Raw genomic sequence first — 24,951 nt, 5'->3', positions numbered from 1 at the left:
GTTCTGATAATAAGTTCTGAAACTAAACAAATCAGATTAGACACGACATCACAAATATATCTAACAATCTCCCCAACTTGTAAATTATGAAAAATATACAAGTTAATAGATTTGATGATGTCAAAAACATTTAAGTACAAATGCAATGAGATATTATTTTTAAACAGCTAAATACAACTTACAATACATGTAGCTTTACCAATATCACTGGATCAATCTGAATCCATAGTGATTCCTTGTAAAGTCTGTTACCAGCTTGTCCTCGGCATTTCTCAGAACTTCAACTAACTGTGCTTTGACTTCCATCAGTTCTTCATCTTCATTATCACCAATCTGATAAATGGCTGCTCTGAGTGCAGGAATTGATGTTCTTTCAAGCCCATCTCCAATTCTGATAACTCTAGGATGTGAAGAGTCTTCATTGTAGCATATACATTTCCCCTTCAAAATTACTTCAATCTTGGCAGACTTCTTCTTCATAGAAATTTCTCTTCCATCATCTTCAATGATTTTTGGAATGTATTCAGAAGCTTTTGCACCAGAAATTCTGAGAAGATCTCTTATAGCTATCAAAATGTAATCTGACCATCTTCTTCTAACATCAGATTTTACTTCCAGAAGGTAGTGAATATGTTGAAGCTCTTTGACAGACTTCTTTAGCACATCAGAATCTGCTAGTTTGTAAGTTCTGCCATCATTGATAAATAAGATCAATTTTTCTTTAACTTATGATTCATCATGAGTATCCATGACAATTTGAGAAGACAGCACTTCATCAAGGTGATTTTGTTTGATTTCTTTATATGGTTTGTCTGTCAAAATGAAAGGATCTCTGAGAGTAACTTCTACTCCTGTTTGTCTCTTTTCTTTGTCAGAACCTAATCCAGACTTATCTTTAGCTTGTTTAGGTCTAATCCTAAAAGATACAAGCTGATTCAGCATTAGATTGGTCTTAGGTTCCACTGGAGTAGCTTTGTTCCATAGCAGCTTCTTTTTCTGATCAAGTGTTAAGTTGTCTATGTCAACCTGAGTAGTGTCAGAGGTTGATGTCTTGATGAATTGATCAGGATTTGCAGTTTCATATGTAGCTTGTTGTTCTGAAATATCTTCACTCTGAACAACTTGAGCTATGTCAGAGGTTGTCTTAGATTCTTCTGTCATCCTCTTTCTCTTCAGAGTTTCAACTGTTTCATCTTTAGCAGCAGTATCATCAAAGACTTGAACCATCTTGCACACATGATCCATCAGAATTTGAGGAATCTTCATCTTCTGTTTCTTGACTGTCTCCCCAACTTTTCCTTTTCCCTTGTCTTTGGGATCAGTAGTAGTTTGAGATCTAGTCCTTGATCTAGGAATCTCTGTGGCAGATCTTTCTCTTATCACAATCCCCTTTTCTTTTGGCCTTGGTGGCTTTTTAGCATCAGAAGCTTTTGAATTGGATTTGCTCTTCTCAGCAGCAAATTTAGCTTCTTCTTCTCTTAATTCCTCTAAATCCACTCCTGGATTATCCTTAAGGAATAGTCTTTTGGCCAATTCTTCATCAATAGATTGAATTTTGGGATTTTTGTAGAAGAATGTTGCTTTCTTTCCTTTGAATTTCAAAGTCTGCAAAAACTTCTGTGACTCTTGGCTTCCAGCTTGGACTATCACATCAGAAGTAGTTGTCAGAACTTGATCATCAGTATTTGAAGTATCAGCATTTGTGATCAACAAAGGAACATCATGATCTGTTGGCTTCTTTCCTTCCTTATTCCTCCCTTACATAACAGATCTATCAGAACTTGTATATTGAGTGGGAATTCTGTTGAGCTGCTTCCCTTGACTTTGACCACCTCTACTCTTTTCAGAGTTTCCCTGGTCATCTCCATGATCATCCTTTTTCTTCAGTGTTTGGCTTGATGAGCATTTGGACTTAACTACCTTCTCCCCCTTTTTGGCATCATCTGTCAGGAGTAGAGAAAGAAGGAGTTCAACTGAAGATTGGATCTCATTTAACCGGGTCTGTTGAGCAGCTTGATTTTGTAAGACCTCATCCAGTTGGGCCTGCTGCTTGTCTTGAACAAGCTCAATAACATCCACTTTTTCTTGAATTGGTCTGATAAACCTCTTCTTGTCTAGTTTGAGCATCATGTCTATCTTATTAGCTATTTCCTGAAGTTTATCAACCTTTGCATGAGTCTTGGAGTGTTGAACTTGAAGAGTTTTAGTACTGAGAGCAGTGACTTTAAGTTATATTTTGAAGTCAGAATTTATCAGCAACTCATCAGCTTTTACAACATGATCTGTCAGAACAGTTGGGCTAGGAATGAAGTCAGGTTCATTCCACTTCTTTGTCCATTCAACTCCTCTGTGAGTGTCCTCCCAAGGAACAGGAGCATCTTCTTCATCAAATTTAAACAGTGCCTCCTTGCCAAGAATTGGAGCATTGACTGGAGCACTTTCTGGAGCACTGTCTCTAGAATTTGATAAAATCTTATCATCTTCTGATAACACCAGAGTGTGTGTAACTGAAGGAGATTCTGGAGCAACTTCATCTGTTTCCAAATTCTGATCTTCAGTTTCCAAATCCAGAATTGGTGTAGTAGGAATTTCAGCATTTAGTATTGGAGAAACAGGTGGAGTTAACTCTTTTGCTGGTGATGCTTCCAGATACAAAATAGTTGGAATATTCAACCTGTGAATGTCAATTTCAGGATTTAACTCTGTGGACTTTAGGAATTTCAGATTCTTGAATCAGAACTTTTTTAGTTGCTGGTAGGGCTTCAATCACAATAGGTTCTGATGAGATCAGAGATTCCTGATCCCCTTTCTCAGCATCTTCAGCAACCTCAGATTGAGTTTATGCAAAATGCACACCTGCTCTCACCTTCCTTGATTTTGATTTTCTAGATGGAGGGGTGACATGATCAATATCAGAATGTGAAGACCTCTTTCTTTTCTGAATGCCAGAAGCTTCAGCTGCTTTCTCCTTCTGAAGAGTTGACTCTTCAGCTTCTAATGCCACATGTTCTGATGCAGGAACCTGGACTTGTTCATCCTCATCAGATTCATCTCTCATAATCAACTTTCTTCTTCTCCTTGGTAAGATTTAGGCACATAGATAGTTCTTTTGGTTTTGGGCCTAGATGGTGTAGCAGATTTCACAACTGGAACTTGTTTAGATGTACCAGAGTGTGGTTTAGATTTGGACTTGAGAGGTGAGGTTCTGACAGTAGGTGCTGATGATTGTGGTTGAGAGGATTGTGTTGGTTGAGTACTGGAAGGCTGGATTGGTGGAGGTTGAGAAGTAGTAGGTTGTGTAGGTTTAACATCAGGATATATGGTTGTGTATGTGTGAGGATCAGAATTTTCTAAGAATTGTTTGACAGATTGGGGAATTTGGAGGGGTCTTAGTATATCCTTCTTATTATCAGTAGATAATAAGTTTGTGAAAGCCCTTTTGTGAAGTTTAAAGGGTTCAATTAACTCACTAAAGGTTTGAGGTGCATCAGGACAACAGAAACTATATATAAGCTGACAGAATCTAGCAAAATATACTATGTTATTATCTTCTTTCATCCTATCACATGCAAACCCTAGCACAACACTAGCATAATCAAAATGAGTTTGATTAAGAAGAGCATACCCGATTTGCTGACTCATGATAGGAAATAGCATCAAAATTGGAGCATTTGTTGGCAAAGGCTTTGGTAATACAATCGAAAAAGAAGCTACACTCCCTCCTGATGTAGGGCCTCTTCAGTTGTCCCAACTTGGACAAAGACTTCTCATAGCCAAGATTTACCATTATATTTTGAAGAACTGACTCCCCAACTTGTGAATTGTAAGTACAGTTTTCTGGCAGATGTAATGCTTGTCGAACAGTTGACAAGGTTACCAAGTGATCATCTTCCCCTGTTGTAAAAATGATGCTTGGGGAACCACTTTCACCACCATTATCATAGACTCCAGACCTCCAAAACTCCAGAATTTGCTTGCCTGAGAGAGCCTGTGGTTGGGTCAGAGCATACCCAATTTCACTTCGAGCGAGAAAATCTTGAATGAAGTGAAGTTCTGAAGGAGCCTCGTCCTTATTGAGAATAGCCATATAGTTGTTGGGGACAAACTTGGCTCCATCATAGATAAGATCCTTAGGTGCCATTTCTGTGAGAAATTAAGTGAAAATTTGTGTGTGTATAGAGTGTTTGATAAAATGCCTGTGAGAACATAGCTTCAGAGAATAATAGAGAGTGAGAGAGAATAAGAGAGATTAGAAAAGAGTGAGAAAGTAGGTAAAAGATTGTAAAATCTTTTATCTCTCTTATATATACTCTCCACTAATTACAATGGCTAATTTCTGAAGCAGAACCGATATTTGACACCTGGCAGCATGTAAACAATCAAAATATTATTAGTGGGCACGGTAAACGTGCAGTAATTATTGCTCACATGCGGTTACCAAAACTAACACGCAACCCATTAACCAAATGATTATCGCTGTTTTTATCTCACTTAATTATTATCTGAAAAAACTGACTGTTACAGTAAAAAACTAATAATAAATCAACCAATTAAAATGTGACACGTAAGCATCAGAATTTGCATTAGAACTTGACTATTATCAGAATTTAACGGTCATCAGAACATGGCTTCTGTACTCGAAAAGTGAATGACTGTTTCTGTGTTTCTTCACACAAATACTGACTAATTTCTTCAGAGTTTAATCATCAGAACATAATCAGAACTTGTCCTCAGAATTTATGCAAATAATACTTAACTATTTATCAGAAATAACTTAATCACCACAGTAATTTTCATCATTCATATGGAGTAATAGTGTGTGTATGTGCAAATGATCAGATAAAGATTAAAGTCTGATAAACTTCAGTATATCTTAGAAATAAGGCATAACTAAGAAAAATGCTTAAAATCTGTCTTGAATTATGAAGTCTACTGTAGAATAAAGTTATGCAAGAATCCACCTCAACTATTTGTGTTTATTTTATGCATCTTTTGAAATTCTTTTGATAAGAGCTTCTCAGTGTAAATGAGTTACAACTGCCATCAGAATTAATGTTGTTATCAGAATATTTCTCCAGTAATCAGAGAATGTAAAAAGTCACCAAGAAAAATTAATTTGCTTTTCAAATGCATATTACTTAATACCAGCAATGCACTTGGATCTTCCCTTTCACATAAATTACTCTAGATCTCAAAGGAGTACCTAATTTCAATTTTTTTATTATTTTCTACAGATAAGTGAGGCTTATCAAGCATGTAATTCATCCTTAAGATTTACTGACATCAGAATTTGACATATAAGAAGCAATAATCTAGTTTGTGACTTAGTAATAAGATACAGGAAGTAAATTTGACTAAGATCAAAATCAAAATTTGCTTGTGTTATTGATTTCCACATAAATAACTAATTCAAATATGGGATACATAGTTTGTTAAAGACTACTAAGTCAGCATCTAACAAGATAATCCTCATTATATTGAATAGTCACAGAACATTCAAAACACTTTCAGAGTTTATAGAACCACATCAGATAATAAGAAGTGTTTAATATGTTACAATTTAAGCACAGATTACATTGAGTTAAGAAAATCTGTAAACACTGATCATAAAGTCTGATGTATGAGAACAAAAACTAAACAGATTTTGAGAAAGAACCTGAAACCATTTCAAGTTCATTTAACAGTCTTGTAAAAGTAGCTTCACATAGTGGTTTTGTGAAGATATCTGCCAGTTGTTGATCTGTTGGAACAAAATGTAATTCCATTGTACCTTCCATCACATGTTCTCTTATGAAATGGTACCTAATACTGATGTGCTTTGTCATTGAGTGTTGAACTGGATTTCCTGTCATAGCAATAACACTTTGATTATCACAGTAAATAGGTATTTTAGAAAAGTCTAACCCATAGTCTAGTAACTGATTCTTCATCCAAAGAATTTATGCACATTAGCTTCCTGCAGCAATATATTCTGCTTCTGCAGTTGATGTGGAAATTGGTTTCTATTTCTTGCTAAACCAAGAAACCAATCTGCCTCCAAAAAATTGGCAGCTTTCACTAGTGCTTTTCCTATCTATTTTGCATCCTGCAAAATCTGCATCTGAGTAACCTATTAGCTTAAAATCTGATTCCCTAGGATACCACAATCCTAGATCAACTATACCCTTGAGGTACTTGAAAATTCTTTTCACAACTATTAGATGAGGTTCTCTTGGATCAGCCTGAAATCTTGCACAAAGATAGGTAGCATACATGATATCTGGTCTACTTGCAGTTAAATGGAGTAAAGAGCCAATCATACCTCTATAGTTAGTAATATCTACTGATGCTCCAGTATCTTTATCTAACTTTGTGGCAGTGGCCATGAGAGTGGATGCAGTTGAACTGTTTTGCATTCCAAATTTCTTGAATAAATTTCTGGTGTACTTGGATTGATTTATAAAAGTACCGTCTTCAGTTTGCTTGACTTGAAGTCCAAAAAAATAGCTAATTTCTCCCATCATACTCATTTGATATCTTGATTGCATTAGCTTTGAAAACTTTTCACAGAGTTTAGCATTTGTAGAACCAAAAATGATATCATCTACATAAATTTGGACTAAAAGTAAGTCCTTGCCATGGTTGATATAGAAAAGAGTTTTATCAATTGTTCTCTGGTAAATCCACTTTCCAGAAGAAATTGTGCCAGAGTTTCATACCATGTCTTGGAGCTTGCTTTAGGCCATGGAGTGCTTTATCAAGTCTGTAGACATGATTAGGAAATTTTGGATCTACAAATCCTAGAGGTTGTTCAACATATACCTCTTCCTTTAATTCTCCTTTGAGAAATGCACTATTTGCATCCATTTGAAAGACTTTAAACTTCTTGTGAGCAGCATAAGCCAAAAAGATTTTTATGGCTTCCAATCTAGCAACTGGAGCATATGTTTCATCATAATCAATACCCTCCTATTGAGAATATCCTTTTTGCAACAAGTCTTGCTTTATTCCTTGTTATTATGCCATCACTGTCAGTTTTATTTCTTAACACCCATTTTGTGCCAACAATGGACCTGTTATTTGGTCTTGGCACTAAGGTCCAGACTTTATTTCTTTCAACTTCATTTAACTCTTTCTGTATTGCTTGCACCTAATCAGCATCTTGAAGAGCTTCTTCCACTTTTTTTGGTTCAGTCTGAGATAGAAAGCAATGATAGAGACATTCATTTGTTGTTGTTGTTCTAGTTCTGACACCTGCTTCAGGATCTCCAATTATTAAGTCAGGTGTATGTGATTTAGTCCACTTCCTTGCAGATGGAAGTTGATCTCTAGAACTGGATCCTCCCCCATGATCCATGCTGTCTCCATCAGCATTTTCTGATGCTCCCCCTGAAATTATGCTCTCTGAGATTCCAAAATTTAAGTTGGATCCTTCAGGAATTGAAGAATTAGAGTTTCCAGAATTGTCAGAATTTGGCTCATCAGAACTTGATGAATTAGAACTTGAAGAGCCAGTGACTGGTTCTGATGCTTCTTGAGAGTCTTGAGATGTGGTATGATCATCAGCTTTCTCCCCCTGAATAGGTGCATTTTCCTTTAGAGCAATTACCACAATTTCAATGACATCGGAATTTAACCCGTCAGAACTTACAGGATCAGGATTTAGGTCATCAGAATTTACAAATTTACATCTTCATTTTCAAATCTCAGCTGATCATGATCATTGAAATCTTCAAGTCCAGTAATCTTTTTATCATCAAAAGATACATTGATAGATTCCATGATAACCCTTGTTCTTAAATTATAGACTCTGAAGGCTTTTATGGAAAGTGGATATCCAACAAAAATTCCTTCATCAGCTTTTAGATCAAATTTTGACAGCTGTTCAGGATGAGTCTTAAGAACAAAAAACTTGCATCCAAATACATGAAAGTATTTCAGATTTGGCTTCTTTTTCTTTACCATCTCATATGGTATTTTTCCATGCTTATTTATGAGTTAGCATTCTGTGTAAAACAAGCAGTCTGCACAACTTCAGCCCAAAAATAGGTTGGTAGCTTTGCTTCATCAAGCATAGTTTGTGCAGCTTCAATAAGAGTCATGTTCTTTCTTTCTACAACTCCATTCTGTTGTGGAGTTCCAGGTGCAGAAAATTCCTGCTTTATTCCTTGCTCTTTGCAGAACTCTTCCATGATTGAATTCTTGAACTCAGTGCCATTATCACTTTTTATTATTTTAACAGAATCTGTGACTAACTTATCCAGCTGTCTGACATGATCAGTTAGAGTAGATATAGTTTCATTCTTCTTGTGCAATAAATACACCCAAGTGTATCTTGTGAACACATCCACTATAACCATAACATATTTCTTCTTTGCAATAGACATGACATTGACTGGACCAAATAGATCAATATGCAGTAAGTGATAAGGTTCAAGAATTGAGGATTCAGTTTACTCTTGAATGAAGATTTTCTTTATTTTGCCGTTTGACATGAGTCACAAAGACCATCAGGAGAAAATATTGATTTTGGCAGTCCTCTCACAAGATCTTTCTTTACTAGCTCATTTATGTTGTTGAAATTTAAATGAGAGAGTCTCTTATGCCAATTCCAGCTTTCTTCAATTGATGCTCTGCTTAACAGACAGATTGCAGAACCATCAGAATTTTTTGAAAGTCTGGCTTCATATACGTTACCATATCTATAACCTTTCAGAACCACTTTTCCTGTAGAATTACTTACAACTTCACAGTGTTCTTCAAAGAAATCCACATGATAACCTCTGTCATAGATTTGACTCACACTTAGCAGATTGTGTTTAAGTCCTGAGATAAGAGCTACTGATTCTATTATGACATTTCCAAGATTGATATTGCCATATCCCAGAGTCTTTCCCATGTTGTCATCTCTATAAGAAACTCCTGGGCCAACTTTCTCCACAAAGTCTGATAGCAGGGCTTTATTTCCAGTCATATGTCCTTAACATCCACTATCCAGAACCAGGATGTTTTTCCTGTTGCCCTGCAATCACAAAGACCACTATTGATTAGTTTTAAGAACCCAGACTTGCTTGGATCCTTTGGCCTTGTTTAGTTTGTTAGCATTTGCAACGGATTTAGTTTCAGAGTTTATGCTAACATGCTTTTTATCAAACTTTATATCAGACTTTGCATCAGAATTTACACTAGTAGGAATTACACTAACTTTCTTTAAAGAAGGTTTTATTTCATAATAATCATAGTACAAATTATGATATTCCTTACAAGTATAAATAGAATGCCATAAACTACCACAATGAAAACAAGGATTTTGTGGTTTAAACCTAACAGACTGACTCTTAACTCCTGATCTAGGAGGTAAAGAGTTTATATCTTTATTTTTCCTGCAAAAAGAAGCAAGATGGTTAGAGTTTCCAAAATTATATCATTTCTTTCTAGGAGCATTAGAAACAGGCATATAATTATTACTTTTATTTACACCTTCCTTCCATTCCTATTTTTCCTAGCTTTCTTTACCTTGTTCACATTTTTAATCTCTTTCAGCTTATACTTAAGCTGCTTCTTTGTCATTAAGCCAATGTTTACCAAAGCTGGTTTATCCTGTTTTAATTTATCAAAAGTTGACTTTTTTTTTACTTCTGTTTTAGAGTCTTTCATCTCTTCAGAATCAGACACAACAGTTTTTGCAACAAATTTAACAGGATTTACCTTTGGCTTAATTGGCAAAGTCCCTTTCTCACTTTTACCATCTTTATAACCTAACCCCTCTTTCCAGTTTCCACTACTTAGAATATTCTGAGTTGTTTTACCTGAGTTAGTCCAAGTCCTGATGATTTCTCTTTCTTTTTCTAATTCAGTTTTTAGATAATCATTCTGTTTAAGCAATTCATTCTTAACATACACAACATTATCTCTCTCTGTCTGAATAGTGTTCATCTTGACTAACTCTTCTTCTAGATAGCTATTTCTTTTTTTGTACTTTAGATTTTCAGATTTTAATCTTTCATTCTCTAAAGTCTGATCTCTATAGCTAATATAAATGTTTTTCAGAAATAATCTCAACTCGGTAATATCTTCTGTATCAAAAGCAAGAGTTGATAGAGGTACCTTTAGTTCAACAGCATCAGAACTGCTATCAGCATTTTCCATTAAGACATAGTTCACCTCTTCTTCAGATTCTGAAGTGTCTACCCAGTTTTTCTTCTTTGTGATAAGTGCCTGGCCTTTATCACCTTTTCCTTTCTTGCAGTCAGGAGAGATGTGGCCTCTTTGACCACAATTGTAGCATTTGACATTTGAGTTGTCTCCTCTGTCAGATTTTCCTCCTTTGCCTTCAGTCTTTATGAACCCTTTCTTGTCAGAACTTCCACCTTTCCTGGAAAACTTCTTACCCTTTCTGAATTTCTCTTAGGCTATCTTTGTGATACCCTTCACCATAAGAGCACACAATTGCATCATCCTTGCATCAACATCCACTTCAGATAATTTTTAGGTTCTGAATCATCATCATCAGAATCTGATGACTCTGAATCATACTGTATGATGAGAGCCTTTCCTTTTGCCTTCCTAGAGACAATTGGTTTTTCTTCAGTCTTTAAAGCAACTATCTTAGACTTCCTCCATGCCTCTTCTTTTTTTCCTCCATCTCAAGTTCATGAGTCTTGAGCATCTCATAGATTTCATCAAGAGACATATTAGCAAGTTCATAGTTGTCTCTTATTGTAGTAGCTTTCAAATCCCACTTTTCAGGAAGAGCTAGTAGAATTTCAGATTTGAATCTTATGGATCATATTCTTTATCCACTAGTGACAGATCATTCAACAACTTTGTGCATCTATCATATGTCTCAGTTAGTGACTCATCAGATTTTGAGTCAAAGTGCTCATACTCCTGTGTGAGTATTGTCTTCCTGTTCTTTTTTATGGCATTGGTTCCTTGACATCTCACTTCCAATGCATCCCAGATTTCTTTTGCAGTCTTGCATCCAATCACCCTTTTGACATGACATTGTCAAGTGCACTATGAAGCAAGTATCTTACTTTTGCATCCTTGCCTAGTGAAGAGATGTCTTCAGCGGTGAGTTCTCTCTTTTCTTTGGTAATCATCTTTTGTGGCTCATTCCCAACCGTAACAGAAAGCTTTGTGGGCTTGTGTGGACCATATTAAATTATGTCTAAATATTCTGGATCTGTAGCTTCCAGAAACATGGCCATCTTTATACTCCATACAAGGTACTCAGATCCCTGAGCATTGGAACCCTGATGGTTTCATATCTACTGGTGTTTTGAATGGGTTAAACCTTTGCAGGTTCTTGAGGGTCTGGTATTTTTGCTTGATCATACATGATTGATTGTTTATTTGGATCTTAACTGTATGTGTGTTTACAGAAAGGCTCTGATACCACTTGTTAGGCCTCAATGATACTATAGAAGGGGGTTGAATATAGTATGTACAATCAATTCGATTATAAACACAAGTATGTAACAGAAAACAAGTTTATTCAATATATCAAACTCTGTTACAGTAGGTTTAACCTACTCTCTCAGTGATGTATGATATCACTAAGAGCTGCTAGGGTTACAATTAATAATATTCTCGTGAATGATAACACATATAGTGTAAACCCTAATATATGTTTATATACTACACAGTTACAAGATATCTCCTAATTAATATGATAATGATTTTGTTTCCTAGAATACATCAATCAGAGATTATCTACCGCAGTCCTATAGCTGTATAACTCTCCAAGCATATCTTCTTTTATTTAATCAGATCCTCTCCTGTAAATCAGCTGTTTTCCTTATCTGAAGTGTACACGCACTTAAGTCCTGATATAAGTTCTAACGCCTTAAGTTCTGATAACTTCCTGTCTTCAGCAAGTTCTGATTTCCAGTTAAGTTCCGATAATAAGTTTTAAAACTAAACTCAGATTAGACATGACATCACAAATATATCTAACACAAACTACTCAAGGCTCTATATAGATTAAACCAAGCACCTAGAGCATGGTATGACACACTGTCATATTTTTTACTTAAACATGGATTCACTAGAGGTACAATTGATGAGACTCTCTTCTACAAGCAGCATGGTGGTCATATGATCCTAGTTCAAATCTATGTGGATGATATCATTTTTGGTTCTACTAATGAAAAGTTATGTCAAAGATTCTCAAAACTCATACAGAGTGAATATGAAATGAGTTCAATGGGAGAGTTAAGTTATTTTCTTGGACTACAAGTCCGTCAAAGAAGTGATGGAATTTTCATCAGCCAGACCAAGTATGTTAAAGATTTATTGAAGAAATTTGATATGGTTGATTGTTCACCTTCATCAACACCTATGTCTACAGCTATAAAGTTGGATGAAGATAAGAAAGGAAAAAGTGTATATATTTTAGGTTATAGAGGAATGATTGGATCTTTGATGTATTTGACTGCTAGTAGACCAGACATTATATTTGCAACATGTTTGTATTAAAGATTTTAAGGAAATCCAAAAGAATTACATTTGATGGCTGTCAAGAAAATTTTCAGATACTTAAAGGGGACTCCAAATTTGGGACTATGGTATCCTAATGGAACGGGATTTGAAGCTGTTGGATACACAGATGCAGATTTTGCTGGATGCAAGGTTGACCGAAAGAGCATTAGTGGAAGCTATCAATTTCTTGGACAAAGACTTGTATCATGGTATAGCAAGAAATAAAAATCTGTGTCAACTTCCACAACCGAGGCTGAATACATAGCTGCTGGCAGGGGAGGAACTAGGGGGGGCCGAAGGGAGCCCCGTTCCCCGCCAACTGCGGAATAACCCCAAATTTTTAATATAAAATTTTAAAATTTACTATCAAAAATTTTTTTGGTCCCCCTAGATTTAAAAAAAATTTGAAATTGAACATTTAAAGGAAATAGAAGAGATTCAAACAGGTAAAGGTCTCAATCAAATTGGAACATTACAACGTCCCGGAGATACTAGATGGAGTTCACATTTCACTACTATATGTAGTTTGATAAGAATGTATGGTGCTACTCGCTCGGTTTTAATTGACGTTGCTGCTCAAGGGACAACTTTTTCTCAACGAGGTGATGCTTTAAGTGCTATTAAAATGTTAATATTTTATAAATTTGTGTTTATTTTACATGTGGTTAAGGAGATAATGGCTATTACTGATCTACTTTGTCGAGCATTACAACAAAAGTCTCAAGATATTTTAAATGTCATGCATCTGGTTTCTACTACATAGATGTTGATTCAAAAATTGAGAAGTGATGGTTGGGAGAGTCTCTTAGAAAATGTGAGATCATTTTGTGAACGACATACTATCTTGATTCTAGATATGAATGCTCCCTACTTTGATGTGTTTAAATCTCTTCGTCGACAAGGAAAACAAAAGCAAATGGTGACAATGGAACATCATTACCGAGTAGAAATCTTTACAGCTGCCATAGATCAACAATTACAGGAGCTAAACAATAGATTCAATGAACAAATGACGGAGCTTCTCATTTTAAGTGCATCACTAAATCCTAGGGATGGTTACAGGTCTTTCAACATAGAGAACATTTGCAAGTTAGCTGAAAAGTTTTATCCAGAAGATTTTTTGGGAGATAAAAAAATCCATCTACAGTGTGAACTACAACATTATGGGTTAGATGTTCCGGTTCATCCAGATTTGAAGAATCTGTCTACTCTTGGTGATTTATGTCATGGATTGGTAACCACAGGGAAAGCTGACATGTATCCATTAGTTGATAGACTATTAAGGCTTGTCTTGACTCTTCCAGCATCTACTGCAACATCTGAACGAGCTTTTTTTGCTATAAAAATTGTGAAAACAAGTCTTCGCAATCGAATGAAAGATGAATTTCTTAGGGATTATTTGATAGCGTATATTGAAAAGGAGATTGCGGAGACCATTTCTGTCGAGGAGATCATTGATTCTTTTTATTTGATCAAAGAAAGGCGTGCACATCTAAAATAAATCGGTATGTTTTCTACTTTTATTTATTTTGGTCCCCCCATGTTAGATTCCTGGTTCCGCCCCTAGCTGCTGGAAGTTGTTGTGCTCAAGTGTTTTGGATTAGAAATCAGCTAATGGACTATGGCCTAGTGTTACACAAAATTCCAATTATTTATGATAATACTAGTGTTATATTTATTGTGGCTAATCCAGTTAATCATTCTAGAACAAAGCACATTGATGTAAGGTACCATTTTATTATAGAACATGCTGCAAATGGTACCATTGAGCTCATTTTTGTTCCAACATAAAAATAATTAGCTGATATTTTTACTAAACCTTTGGATGAAGCTACTTTCACTAGACTAGTAGGTGAAATTGGAATGCTACATTGTTCATCCTAAAGGCAAGAACTCAACTAGTGTTTTGCAGCAGATTGATTTCTAATAAATCAAAATTAATTTGATTTAATTGGAAATTAACTTGATATAATTGGAAATTAACTGGAATATGAGTTATTAATATTTCAGAAATCTTTGTATATTTGTTTTTCAAAATTTAAAATTTAGCTTGAAAATTTTCAATTCTGAGAGAACTGTCGAAATGATAATTTATATTTTCAATATGTAAAATTAGCATAAGACAGATTCAAAAAGAACAAAAGTATATAGAGAACTGAGTTCTCGATAAGTCTAACTGACTTCTCGACAAGTTATTTTTTCGACTTCTCGAAGGACTTCTCGACAAGCATTATTATGACTTCGCGATAAGTCATTGTAGAGATCTCCATAAGTAAAATTCACAGAGTTCTCTACAAGTATAAATTTTAGACTTATCAACAACTTAGAACTGAAATAATTTAATAAATTATTTTGGTAAAATACTTTTGATAAAATTATACCGATTTTATTTTGATTTATGCAAATAAAAATTTGAAAAATTTAATCTATTCAGGACAAACTGGTTATTTATTTGACATCTCGATAAGTCATTTTCTAGTTCTCGACAAGAGTCGGGAAAATGACATATCGATATGTATCTATTCTCTCAATATGACTTCTCGATAAGCTAATTCCAAACGTTTACTTTGAGTTCTCGATAAGTCATTTACTTTTTACTATAAATACCCAAACATCTCGACATACACCTCTTTACGCCTACGAAATCTCTAAGTAACCTAATTTCTCCAAATCCAAACCGTTTTCTCTCATTTCAAGCTCTTTCTCCCAAATTTTTCTTACCCACTCAAATTCAAACACTTCAAATGGCATCAAACATAGTTATACATTTTATCCCAAAAGAAAGAACCAACTATCCTGCATTTACAGATGCAAACCAAGCTACTTATAGCTTCAAGAGCTTTGAAAAGTTTCTTTCTGAAACATACTTTGCAGGTGCTCTAACTGTAAATCCGGTACTGTACTTGGATGTTCTTAGGGATTTCTGGAACACAGTTGTGGTACGGACAATGGTGCATGAGAAAATGCTCCATTCAAGGCCAACAGGTGGAGTTTTCAAAAGATGATGTCAGCGTGGCTTTGGGCATTCCTACTGACAATTTGGTAGAGGTTCCAACATAAGATGAGCTAGCTGAGTTTATGGACTTCATAAACTACAGTGAGAGGATCAACTTGGAAAGCCTGAACAAGAAGTACTTGAGGAGGGAATGGTCTTTCCTTTTTGATTCAATTGTGAGTGCATTCACCTGTAGGAAGATAAGGCATGACAATATTTCAAGTATTGTTCAGAAACCAGTGTTCTTCATGGCTCACAATAGACACCTCAATGCAGGACACTTGATAATGGAGGAGCTCTGCACCAGGCTCACAATGCCTTTGACATCAATAGGTAAGGAAATATTTCTTTCTAGATTTATAATGTCTACTTTAAATCATAAAGTGTATGTTATTGATATGCTTAATGGTATAGATAGAACTAAAATAGGCAACTATAAACAAGTGTCCAAAGTTCTATTTGGCTCACTCATTACAAAGAATAAGGTACCTGCAAGTCTTAAAATCACTCTTTTTATGTTGGAGAGATTCATGACTTACCCTTATCCTATGCCTGAAATGAGGTCTACAATCACAACTAATACAGTAATGGCTCTTGTACCTGTGGAAGAACAAACACAGGAACACCGACAGGGGCCTTCCCAAACTGAGACCCCTCTTTCTTTACCAATAGAAGCTAGGAAACCAACCATTTCATCCTCTCAAAAGGGTGAAGTTTGTAAAAAGAATAGAAAGCAGGCAACCCTATCTATAATTAATGAGAGTGGTGAGGATCAAACTCAAGTAGAGTCCACCCTGGTCAAGAAACCAAAGAAGGAAAAGAAAACTAAGCTGAACACTCAAGCTACCTCTGCATCCTCCCAAAAGGATGTAGTTGCAAAAGACGGCATAAAACAGACTCTAGGGGCATCCTCTCAACAGGGTGTCTCTACTGAAAAGAGCACTCTCCCTAGTGCACCCTGTGAAATGACTTGTCGATGTCTTTGTGATCTCTACATGTAGAAATGATTTGTCGATATCCTTGAGATCCCTATATACATAATTTGACTTATCTATATCTCTGAGATCTCTATATGAGAAATTGACTTATCGATATCTCCAGTTCTCTAAATCTTCATTTGACTTGTCGATATCTCTAAAATCTCTACATACAGAAATGACTTGTCGATATCTCCAGTTCTCTACATTTTCATTTGACTTGTCGATATCTCTTGGACTTCTCTATAAGTCATTTAAGACTTCTCTACAAGTCATTTTGGATTTCTCAATTGACTTCTCGATATAACTTGATCTATGACTTGTCGATATATTAACTTAGAATAATTTTCATAGAACAGTTATTCAACTCCAAGTTTTTACATCTTTTCTTTGAGCCATGATCATGACTTGATATTTTTCCAGAGTTTATTATTGTTCACAGAAAAATTCTCAGTCTAATTTACTAAACATTTTATAGACTCAAGAAATACAATTACAGAATACAAATATTAATTATCAAACAACTTAATCTTAGGGTTGTCAATTTGACTTTAGTATTGAGTAATTAAAGATTTCATTAATATTATGATTAATAATTTTAATTTCTAAGTTATTTTATCCTGTTATTTCTAGAGAACTAACAATGAGATTTACAGAAGGGGGGTTGAATGTAAATCTCAAAACTTTTTCAAGTTTTGAGCAGTTTATAAAGACTGTGTGTTCAAGATGAACAAGTGTGTGAATTGCCTTAAGCTGATACAGACAGATATATATTCAAACACAAATGTAAAGAACACAATAAATCTTTAAAAACTTTTCTGGTGGATTTGTTGTTCCACCAGAGATGGTATTTCAGAAATTCTGTGATCTAAGAATTTGATCACAGCTGCATCCTAGTACAAACTAGATAATTTTTCTCTCAAGATTTTTCTAAACAGCTCTGGAAAAATTCTTATCTAATTACTAGCTACTACTTGGTTTATATATTACCAAGTTTACAAGTGAAGACAAGGATATATGAAATAATAAAGTAAGATCTCCACTTGTTTCTTCTCCAGTTCACTCCAGTACTTTGTTGACTTAATGTCTCTTTATACTAGAGTAGAACGGCTGCTTTTTCTGATGTTCCTGAAATTAGGCTGCCACATTTCAGTTATCTCTGTTCACCCACGTGCCTCTGTTTGTAGGTACAACTACCACTTATCAACGATTAATCAACAGAACATCCGTTGAAGCTTTCATCCGTTGATGCACTCATCCGTTGAAGGATGTTATCCGTTGAAGTTTTAGAGACATCCGTTGAAGCTTAGCTTCTCATCCGTTGAAGGTCTTTAAGTCATCCGTTGATACCACTTCATTTATACAAAATTACAAGGCATGAAATATTTACAATTGGCCTTCCTATCTGCATATCTTCTAGTAGTCAACATGACTCATAGTTTCTCTCAACTTCTAAGAATTACATCTTAAATACAGAGACTGAAATATGCTACAACACTAGACTTATTTCTAAGTAAAGCTACACCATCAACGGATAGCCAAAGTGGTCTTATCCGTTGAGGCTACAGACACTGAATTTCTACTTAAGTGTTTTATTAAACATATCATCAAACTAATGCACATATATTCCTAACAATCTCCCCCTATTTATGTCTATAAGAATTGGAGGCATAAATTCAGGGTTAACTTGATGATAACAAAACACTTAACAGATATATGAATTGAAACTAAGTAGAAATTTGAAAATGCTGCAAAAATGTATGTACTAGGAGGAAATTGAAGATTTACAGTATTTCCAAGGATACTCCTTTAGCCTGAGCAAATCATCTTTTTCTTCTTTGTTCCCTGGTTTTCTTTCCTAGCCCTTTGTCATTTTCCTCAATTTGGAGTTGGAGTTGTCTGAAGAATTCAGCTTCATCTTCAACACTGATATCCAACTTAGATTGCATTTCCTTGAGAGTTTCATTGCTGGCAATCTTGAGTTGGTCTTCAAGTCTGAAAAATCTTCTGACTCCTTTATCATCTCTAAATTCCATCAACCAATGAGGTGATTTGTGAATTGTAATTCCCCTTTCTTGAATGAGTAAAGTCCTGGGTAAAGCATTGGGCTCCCTCCAAGTTTTCCTTATATTGGCAATCTTGTTGTGAATTTCAGTCTTGGCACATCTGGTCAAGCCAGAATCCTTTTGTATAGCTGAAAAGACTCTAATCAAGGTAGAGTAGCCTTCATTCAGAATCCTGTGGAGAGGCCATGTTCTTTCCCCAGCTCCTTTGTATCTGAACACTAATCTCTCTGGTAGCTGTCTGTAAGCAGCTATTCCTCTTACATCCTCCAGCTCATCCAGATAGAGTTCAATGTCTGAAATTTCTTTTATGTCACAGATGTGAACATAATCATCTTTAGAAATGGATGGCTTAGGCTTAGGCTTTTGTTTTTGAGTGAATTTCTTAGAGGTTATGGGAGGTGTAGATTTGGGTTTTCTTTTCTGTTTCTTTGGTAGTGGAAGAGTGGTTAGAAAGGTAGGCAATTTGATGGTGTCCCAATCAATAGGTTCCTCTTTTGGAATGATTGGTTCACCATGGATGTTTATAGTGGGATTAGCAACAAGAGGTTCAGGTATGGAAGGTAGTGGTTTAGATATAGATTTGGTTACTTCAGTATTATCTTCACTCCTTCTATGTGCCTTGGCCTTTCTTCTGTTTCCCTTCTGCCATTCCTCTCTTTCTTCCATATTCTCACCAAATATACTCCCAAAAACCTCATCTAGGTTTGCAATCTTGTCTTCACCCCTGACTTCAATTCCTTTCTCTTCTTCAACTTGACTTGACTTTAGCTGTTGTTCAAGCTTTGCTTGTGCTCTTTTGTCAGCCTTTAGTTGCTTGTCTTCTTCCTTCTTGGCTATTGAGAATTTGGGATGTCCTTGCATCACACATATGCTCTTTCCCTCTCTAGAGATAATAGCCCTATTTCTCCTTACAGCCTCATCCATGGTCTCTTTGAGATAAGCAATACTCCTACCTAAAAGCTTGTTCTCATCAGCTTTTGGAGGAGGAAAGTCCACTTCTTTTAAAGGATTCTTTGTAGAGTCCTTATTGGATCTTTTATTGGGCTTGAGAATTATAGCTTTTAGTTCTTTGGAAGAAGCTTCTCCATCCTTATGTCTCCCTACTGGCTTGAGCTCCATGTTGATTGGTTCAATCTTTGTGCTATATTTCACAGATGTTGATTTATCTTGTGTAGAGCCAAACAACAGTTGCAACCTTTCATCAATTCTCCTCCTTTGCTCTTTCACTTGAATTTCAGCTGCTGCTAGCTGAATCAAATCAATTCCATCAGGCTTTCCTTTGATTTGAATGATTGGAGAAGTAGTGATGGCAGGAACTAGCACTTTAGATATTTTGATTTTTGTAGATGGCTCTCCTTCCCCTTCCCTTTTACTCTCCCCCTTTTTGTTATCATCAAGGAGAGGGGTCAAGCCTTGTGCTTTTGCCAGCTGCATTAGGAGACTGGTTTGAGATTGTTGGTTGTGAAGAATGGTGGCCACAAAATCTTCAATAACTTGAACTCTGTCTTCCAACTTGGCCAGCCTTTTCTCAGTAACTGATTCCTTTTTCAATCTCAAAACCAAGTCCTGCAATGTACCATAGGGCATGACTGAATCCAATTTTTCAGAACTGTAGGATTTCAAGTCAGCAATATCCTTCCTGAGATCATCCATACTCAGATTCTGCTTTACTTGCTGCAACTTCATGAGATGCAGTGAGTCCAGGTGAGCTTGAAGGATAGCCTTGATACTTGCATGTGAAGTGTTCTGAATGGCCTGTTGAATAGTGTTGATTTGTTTGACTAAGGAGACATTGAATTCCCCTGATCTATACTCCTTTGTCAAAGCCCATTCAGGTAGATTTGGAATTGAACTAGGGCCTTCATCTCCCCCTAAGTTCATGCTTCCATCAAAAGAAACAGAGTCATCATCATCAGAATTTACTCCAAATTCCTCAGATGGCTCACCAGCTATAGAAGGCATCTTGTTAATAGCAGCTTTATCCCTTTGAAGAGATTCATTTGTGTGTACTAGATGTAGTGTCTTTTCTGCCTCCTCATTGCCCTGAGCAGCCAACATTTGATAGGCTGACACAGGATGAGTAAAAGTGTCAGCATCCAAGGAAATGTTATCAATTACAGCTTTGTAATGTTGCTGAAATTGTCTTTCCTTTTCAGCATCATCCACAATCATTGACTCACTAGCAATGGCTGGTTCCACCCTTATATCTACTGTACCTGCCTTTCTCTCTTTTTCTCTATTTTCTTGCATCAGGGGCTCCCCCTGGCTCACACAACTCACTCCCTCACCTTCACCTACTAAGGTGGTACTCCTCTCACTTACTTTTGCCATGCTGGAAGAAATAGCATGCATTTTTGAGCTCTCAATCTCTCCTTTTGCCTGGTAGCAACCCAACCTCTCACTCAAATTTTCACACCCTTCCCTCAATCCTAAGAGTGATTGCACAGTATTCATGTCTTCTACACTTGGAATTGATTCAGTTATGTGTGGAGAGACTATCAACGGATGTGGAATATCCGTTGAAGGTGAAACTGATGTTATCAACGGATAACTGCTGTTAAGCTTATCCGTTGAAGAGCAACCACTTGTCAACGGATGAGTGATATCCGTTGAAGAAGGAAAAGAAGTTGAAATTGAAAGTGATATAACTGTTGAATCTGTGTAGATTGATTTGAGATGTGGTGACACAGATCCTTCAATTATATCTGAAAGAATTTGCGGGTGATCCAACAAATCATCTAAGAGATGATGATCACCTGTATTTGAGTGGGGCTCCTCCCTGAGTTGTAAAGAGGGAGAATCAGGAATTGATGGGAATAACATATCCACATCCAGAGATGGTGATGAAGTGTTTGGTGATTGATGTGTGATTATTGTGAGAGAATGGGGTTGTGACTCCACATTTATTGGAGCCACATCAAACTGAGTTTGAGAAGGCATAGATACAGATGGATGTATCTGTGCAGTGTGTGCACCCTGTGTAGAAGATTGGGTTATAGCCTTCTTTCTTCTAATAAAAGCTTTTGTTGGTGAGTGTTTGGCTTCAGTGTCCCTCCCTCGTTTGTTCTGTGTTCCTGGTTGGGAACTATTTTCAATAGTAACATCCTTTTGGGAGGATGCAACTAGGGATGTGCTAGATACCTTTTTAACCACCACAGCTTTTTGAGAAACTTTGGCTTGGCTAGCTTGGGAAGCACTTAACTCTCCTTCCTTATCCTGGGGGTTTCTTTGATGTTCACCCCTCCCCTCACCACTCACACCCTGTTCACTCCCCTCAGGGTTAATGGTTGGTGTTACAACTGTTGTCTTTTGAGAAACAACAGAGGTGGTTTTCTTTGTCTTTGATTTTGAAAGTTTAGTTTTGGTGACCTTGGTAGAAATCTGTTGGGGCATTGTCACAGATTTCATGGCCACACTAGAAGATAAAGAAATAGAGGGGTTGGAAGAAGTAGGAGTTGGAGAAGCAATTACCTCACCTACCTGAGGTGCATTCATGATTGGTAAATATACCAATGGCACACTGCTGTTGAGATCCATTCTCAATAAATCTGCAAGAACTCTTTTCTCTTGTGCCCAGCACTTGAGTTTATTATTCTCATTGATTATGACCAAACCTTCAGCAACATGGTTAGCCAATAACATAAAGAATCTAGCATAATAGATGTTATTAGGTCTATTAGCTTTGTTACCTAATCTAGTACCCAATTCTAGCATCACATAGTTGCTAAGGTTAAAATACCTATCAGAAACAAGCATATAGAGCATATTAACAAGAGATGAAGTTATGGCATCAAAATTACTAATTTTCCCAGAGAAAACCTTTATAAAGGCATCCCCAAGAAAACTCCATTCTTTCCTAAGGCCTTTTCTTCTAATACTCCCTAAACTAGCAGAGTTAAGAGAATAACCTATGGAATCTAACATGCTGGATACATCATTATCAGTGTGTGGTGTCATGGCATTGTTCTCAGGTAATTTAAAACATGCTTGTAAATCATCACAGTTAATACAGTGATTTTTACCTTTGAGAGTGAAGGAGATAGTCATATCTATGGAGTTGAACTCAGCAGTTGTCCAAATCTCCTCAACTACTTCACAGTAAATCGTTGGGGCTTCCAGCATTGCATAGCTAAGTTTACAGTTTTTGATGAAGTCCATCATTTTGTGATAGTCTGAATGGGCTTCATTCTTTTCTACCAAAGCTATGAAATTGTTCTTCTCATAGATGAACCCAGATTGAGACATAATTTTCACGACTGGTGCCATTGTTGTGAGTAGAAATTGCAGAGAATAACTTGAAGGTTTTGCAGAGAGAAAATGGTAAATGCTTGAAATTTTAAGAAAGCGTAAAGTAAAAAATGAAAAATCAGAAGGGCTTATATGCTTTCAAAAAAAAAAATTAGTAAAAGATTAATCAATAAGTATATGTTAGTGAATTTCAGCCGTTTAAGAATAAACTGTAAGTATTCTAACAACTACCTTTAAAACCAATACATACAGATGTATGTATGAGTATCAACGGTTAAGAAAATAGAATCAACGGCTGTGAAACACCTGAATCGACTGATGTGACATTTCAACGGATAAGGCAAATTGTCATCCGTTGAAAGGTACTTCAGTTTTATCCGTTGACGGATAAAAATTCCAGAAATGTATTTGTCTTTCAACGGATAATGAATATCCGTTGATAGAGCAATTTTGACTTTCAACGGATAGGAAACATCCGTTGATGGTATAAACTTTGTTAAAAGTCAAATTTGTTCTAGCAACTAATATATTTCAGGCTTCAATTCAAATTGCAATAAGGACATGAATTTTAAGAGTAATTAAGCATACCTAGCTCACTTACTAATCTTGTGAATGTTGATTCATCAAGTGGCTTGGTAAATATGTCTGCAATTTGTTGTTCACTTGGAACAAAATGTAGTTCCACTGTACCATTCATGACATGCTCCCTAATGAAGTGGTACTTGATATCAATGTGCTTGGTTCTTGAGTGCTGTACAGGATTCTCTGTTATGGCTATGGCACTTGTGTTGTCACAAAAGATAGGAATTCTATCAACATGAAGTCCATAGTCAAGGAGTTGATTTCTCATCCATAACACTTGAGAGCAGCAACTTCCAGCAGCAATGTATTCAGCCTCAGCTGTAGAAGTAGAGACTGAATTTTGCTTTTTGCTAAACCATGATACAAGCTTGTTTCCCAGGAATTGGCAGGAGCCTGTTGTACTTTTCCTGTCTATTTTGCAACCTGCATAGTCTGCATCTGAATAACCAATTAGATCAAAGCCAGATTCTCTAGGATACCAAATACCTAAATTTGGTGTACCCTTGAGATATCTGAAAATCTTTTTGATAGCTATTAAGTGAGACTCCCTAGGATCAGCTTGAAATCTAGCACACAGACATGTAGCAAACATTATATCTGGTCTGCTAGCAGTTAAATATAAAAGTGAACCAACCATGCCTCTATAACTTGTAATGTCCACAGACCTTTCAGTCTTATTTAATTCAAGTTTGGTGGCAGTGGCCATGGGAGTTTTTGCAGATGAACATTCCATTAAGTCAAACTTCTTTAAAAGATCATGAATATATTTAGTTTGACTAATGAAAATTCCATTACTAACTTGTTTAATTTGTAAACCAAGAAAATAGGTTAGTTCTCCCATAAGGCTCATTTCATAATTACTTTGCATTAGCTTAGCAAACTTTTTACAAAGTTTATCATCTTTAGAACCAAATATTATGTCGTCTACATAAATTTGAACAAGTATACTAGAGCCATTAACATTCCTAAAGAAGAGAGTTTTATCAACAGTACCTCTAGTGAAGTGATTCTCCAAAAGAAATTTTGATAAGGTTTCATACCAGGCTCTAGGTGCTTGCTTCAGTCCATAGAGTGCTTTCAACAGATAATATACATAGTCTGGAAAATTTGGATCTTCAAATCCTGGAGGTTGACTTACATAGACTTCTTCCTCTAATTTCCCATTTAGAAATGCACTCTTGACATCCATTTGATAGACTTTGAAATTGGCATGAGCTGCATAGGCTAGAAAAATTCTGATGGCTTCAAGTCTTGCAACAGGAGCATATGTCTCATCAAAATCTATTCCCTCTTGCTGATAATGCCATTTTCATCCATCTTGTTTCTGAATACCCATTTTGTGTCAATAGGACTCTTGTTCTTTGGTTTGGGTACCAGCTTCCAAACTTGGTTTCTCTCAAATTGGTTTAGCTCTTCCTGCATAGCTAATATCCAATCTGGATCCAATAAGACTTCTTCCACTTTCTTAGGTTCCTCCTGAGATAGAAAACTACTATACAGACATTCATCTTGAGTAGCTCTTCTTGTTTGCACTTTAGATGATGCATCACCAATGATCAGTTCAAAGGGATGATTCTTGGTCCATTTCCTTTGAAGTGGAAGATGTGCTCTAGATGAG

General features: G+C 36.1%; 1 protein-coding gene across 1 annotated transcript; it reads left to right on the top strand.

The window, feature by feature from the left end:
* Positions 1-13,321: 13,321 nt before the first annotated feature.
* Positions 13,322-13,966, top strand: LOC141679533 (uncharacterized). The gene has a single exon (XM_074486011.1). The coding sequence runs from the start codon at positions 13,322-13,324 to the stop codon at positions 13,964-13,966; it is 645 nt and encodes a 214-aa protein (XP_074342112.1).
* Positions 13,967-24,951: the final 10,985 nt, after the last annotated feature.

Source organism: Apium graveolens, chromosome 8 (genome assembly GCF_009905375.1).
Source record: "Apium graveolens cultivar Ventura chromosome 8, ASM990537v1, whole genome shotgun sequence".
NCBI classification, from domain to species: Eukaryota; Viridiplantae; Streptophyta; class Magnoliopsida; order Apiales; family Apiaceae; genus Apium; species Apium graveolens.
The sequence above is the reverse complement of the archived record's forward strand: the minus strand, read 5'-3'. Positions and strand labels throughout refer to the sequence as shown.